The following is a 2,500-nucleotide window of genomic DNA, read 5'->3' on the forward strand; positions in this document are numbered from 1 at the left end:
AGTCGTTTAGTCAACTAGTGCCTGAGGATCTCAGAGTCGATGCCTGAGGATCTCGGAGTCCATTCGTTAACTAGTGCCTGAGGATCTCGGAATCGTTTAGTCAACTAGTACCTGGTCATCTCTGAGTCATTTAGTTAAATAGTGCCTGAGGATCTCGGAGTTAATAAGCTAACTAGTTGCCTGAGCATCTCTGTTAGCGTTGTCTCCGCATGTGTCCGAGTGGTCTGTTGGGTGTTTTGGTGTACCAGCCGTTGCCGGTTTGAGTGGGTCTCACCTTTGCCATCAGTGGTGGAGGCCTCCTGGAGGTGCCGGATGGACCTGAGAGAGAGAGAGGCAGAGTAGAGAAGGAAGGAAAGGAGGAACAAAAAAACACAAATGTGAAAGATAACAGATACAGAGCACAACTTATTTCACAACCATGTATGCAAGGAAACACAAATACACACACACACACACACACACACACACACACACTTGCTATGCACGCACGCACACACACACACACACACTCTTACCAGACAACTGGGAAGAGGATGGCCCCGCAGCAGATGAGGTCGACCAGGAAGAGGATCTCCTTCCAAAGGGCGTACTCACTGGAGCCTTCCTCTGTTGACTCGATGATGATGTAGGCCACGTTAGCAAGGACCTGCAGAGAGAGAGACACACAAACACACACACACACACATGAATACATCTGTGCTCGCCTACTCCCTCATGGCCATTTAATAATACACCCACAATTCCAAACACACAAAAAAACACACTAGCAAAACATACCCACAGACACACACACACACACACACACACACACACCTGCAGTGGAATGACTATCATGAAGATCTTCTTCTCGTTGTCAGACAGGATGTACTTAACAAAGGCCCAGCCAGTGCCGATGAGAGCCAGTGTGATGAACAGCAGCGCCCCCTTCAGTCTGTCAGGGGAACAGCAACCAACAGTCATCCATCGTGGCGAAGTGCAACAACAGGATTATACCAAACAGTGTTTTTATTTCATTTTTTTAAAAATCAGTGCATTTCCTCTAAGCCCGTCAGAGGAGCCATCTCCATAAGGGCCCAATTAACTGACATTTCTATTGATTTCACAGAATTTCCATCAATTATGTATTTATTTATTTATTTATGGTGAATAAAGTACCCCTACTCGACACAGTATGAAATTGTACTAAATCCATATATCGGCAACACAAATAGAATGACATTAATTAAATGACACCGTACTAAAGCTGCATATTGTAACTAATCAATTAAGAAACAAAGTAATTAATAGGTCATTCTTTGCTTGCAAGGAATGATGAGTGTTATGTGTATGATGGCAAACATTTATATGTACATTTATATGTATTTAAATGATTATAAGTAATTACGCAAGGTAATGTATGTTTGTCATGTCTCGTTCACACGCAAACCTTTCAATTAATTATAGCTCTCCTTCTTTCCAAAATCATTGCGTCATTGTGTTAAACAGCATGTCATCGTGAATATGAATATTCGTCACCATTAAGTAAAAAAAAGCGCAAACACACGCACACGCACACGCACACGCACACGCACACACACACACACTTACAAGTGAGTGATGTAGTACATGACAGCCCAGCCTTCAATGGGGTGACCCTCAGTGTTGATGAAGTGATAGTTTATCTACAACACAGAAAGAGGTGAAAGTCTGTTAACATGGACACATAACAGCAACCTGTAATAGTATACGACCTATGCCCGAGATAGTCATTTGGCGGCCCGCGGGCGGGCCACGTGCGGCCCAGAAGCGGCCCAGAAGCGGCCCGGAAGCGGCCCGGAAGCAACCTCTCAGTGGCCCAGCCACTGATCTATAAAGAATATTCTTTATAGATCAGTGGGCCCAGCCCGCAGTTCTGATGACAGAAATGTAGAAACATTTTGCGAGCCTTCAGAAATTCCTACAGAGATCCCTAGTAGCCTAGTCACCTACCGACTGCAACACTCAGGTTAGCATAGCAATACTCAGTTACAGCTCTTTTATTGTGGTGTTTTTTTTGGGTGTTTGTAAATTCAGTTTGGCCCTCTGAAAACGCTCGCAACGCTCTGTACATCCAAAAAGACGAGCATGGATTAACCAACGGCTTCTCATAGTTCTAATTGACATTAACATAAGCAGCAGACTTCATGTTTCATTCGAGAGTTTGCCAACGGTGAGGATGATTAGCACTATGCAAGCAAGTTTATTGAATTACTTAGTCAAGTCAAGTCAATTCAATTTTATAGCACAATTAAAAGCAACAGCATTGCATCAAAGTGCTTTACATGAAAAAAGAAGAAATATGATTAAATAAAAATGTATTTACTCAATAAAACAATAGTGATCTCTATAATTTGCAAATAAATCCGTAATCTGACGTATTTCCTCAAAAAAATAATGATTTTGTCATTTTCCTTTGGGAATGAAATAAAGTATATATCTATCTATCTATCTATCTTTCGATCTATCTATCTATCTATCTATC

General features: G+C 42.0%; 1 protein-coding gene across 2 annotated transcripts in view; it reads right to left on the reverse strand.

The window, feature by feature from the left end:
• The window catches only part of LOC134085580 (protein GPR108), a 20,958-nt gene that overhangs the window by 6,342 nt on the left and 12,116 nt on the right, over positions 1-2,500 (reverse strand). For both annotated transcript variants that reach the window (XM_062539961.1, XM_062539960.1), the window contains exons 12-15: positions 1,588-1,661; positions 814-931; positions 516-646; positions 275-318 (exon numbers count right to left, since the gene is read on the reverse strand). In XM_062539961.1, the coding sequence (XP_062395945.1) occupies positions 275-318; positions 516-646; positions 814-931; positions 1,588-1,661 (367 nt within the window). The remainder of the gene's footprint in view (positions 1-274; positions 319-515; positions 647-813; positions 932-1,587; positions 1,662-2,500) is intronic.

The sequence above is a fragment of the Sardina pilchardus genome, chromosome 1 (genome assembly GCF_963854185.1).
Source record: "Sardina pilchardus chromosome 1, fSarPil1.1, whole genome shotgun sequence".
NCBI lineage: Eukaryota > Metazoa > Chordata > Actinopteri > Clupeiformes > Clupeidae > Sardina > Sardina pilchardus.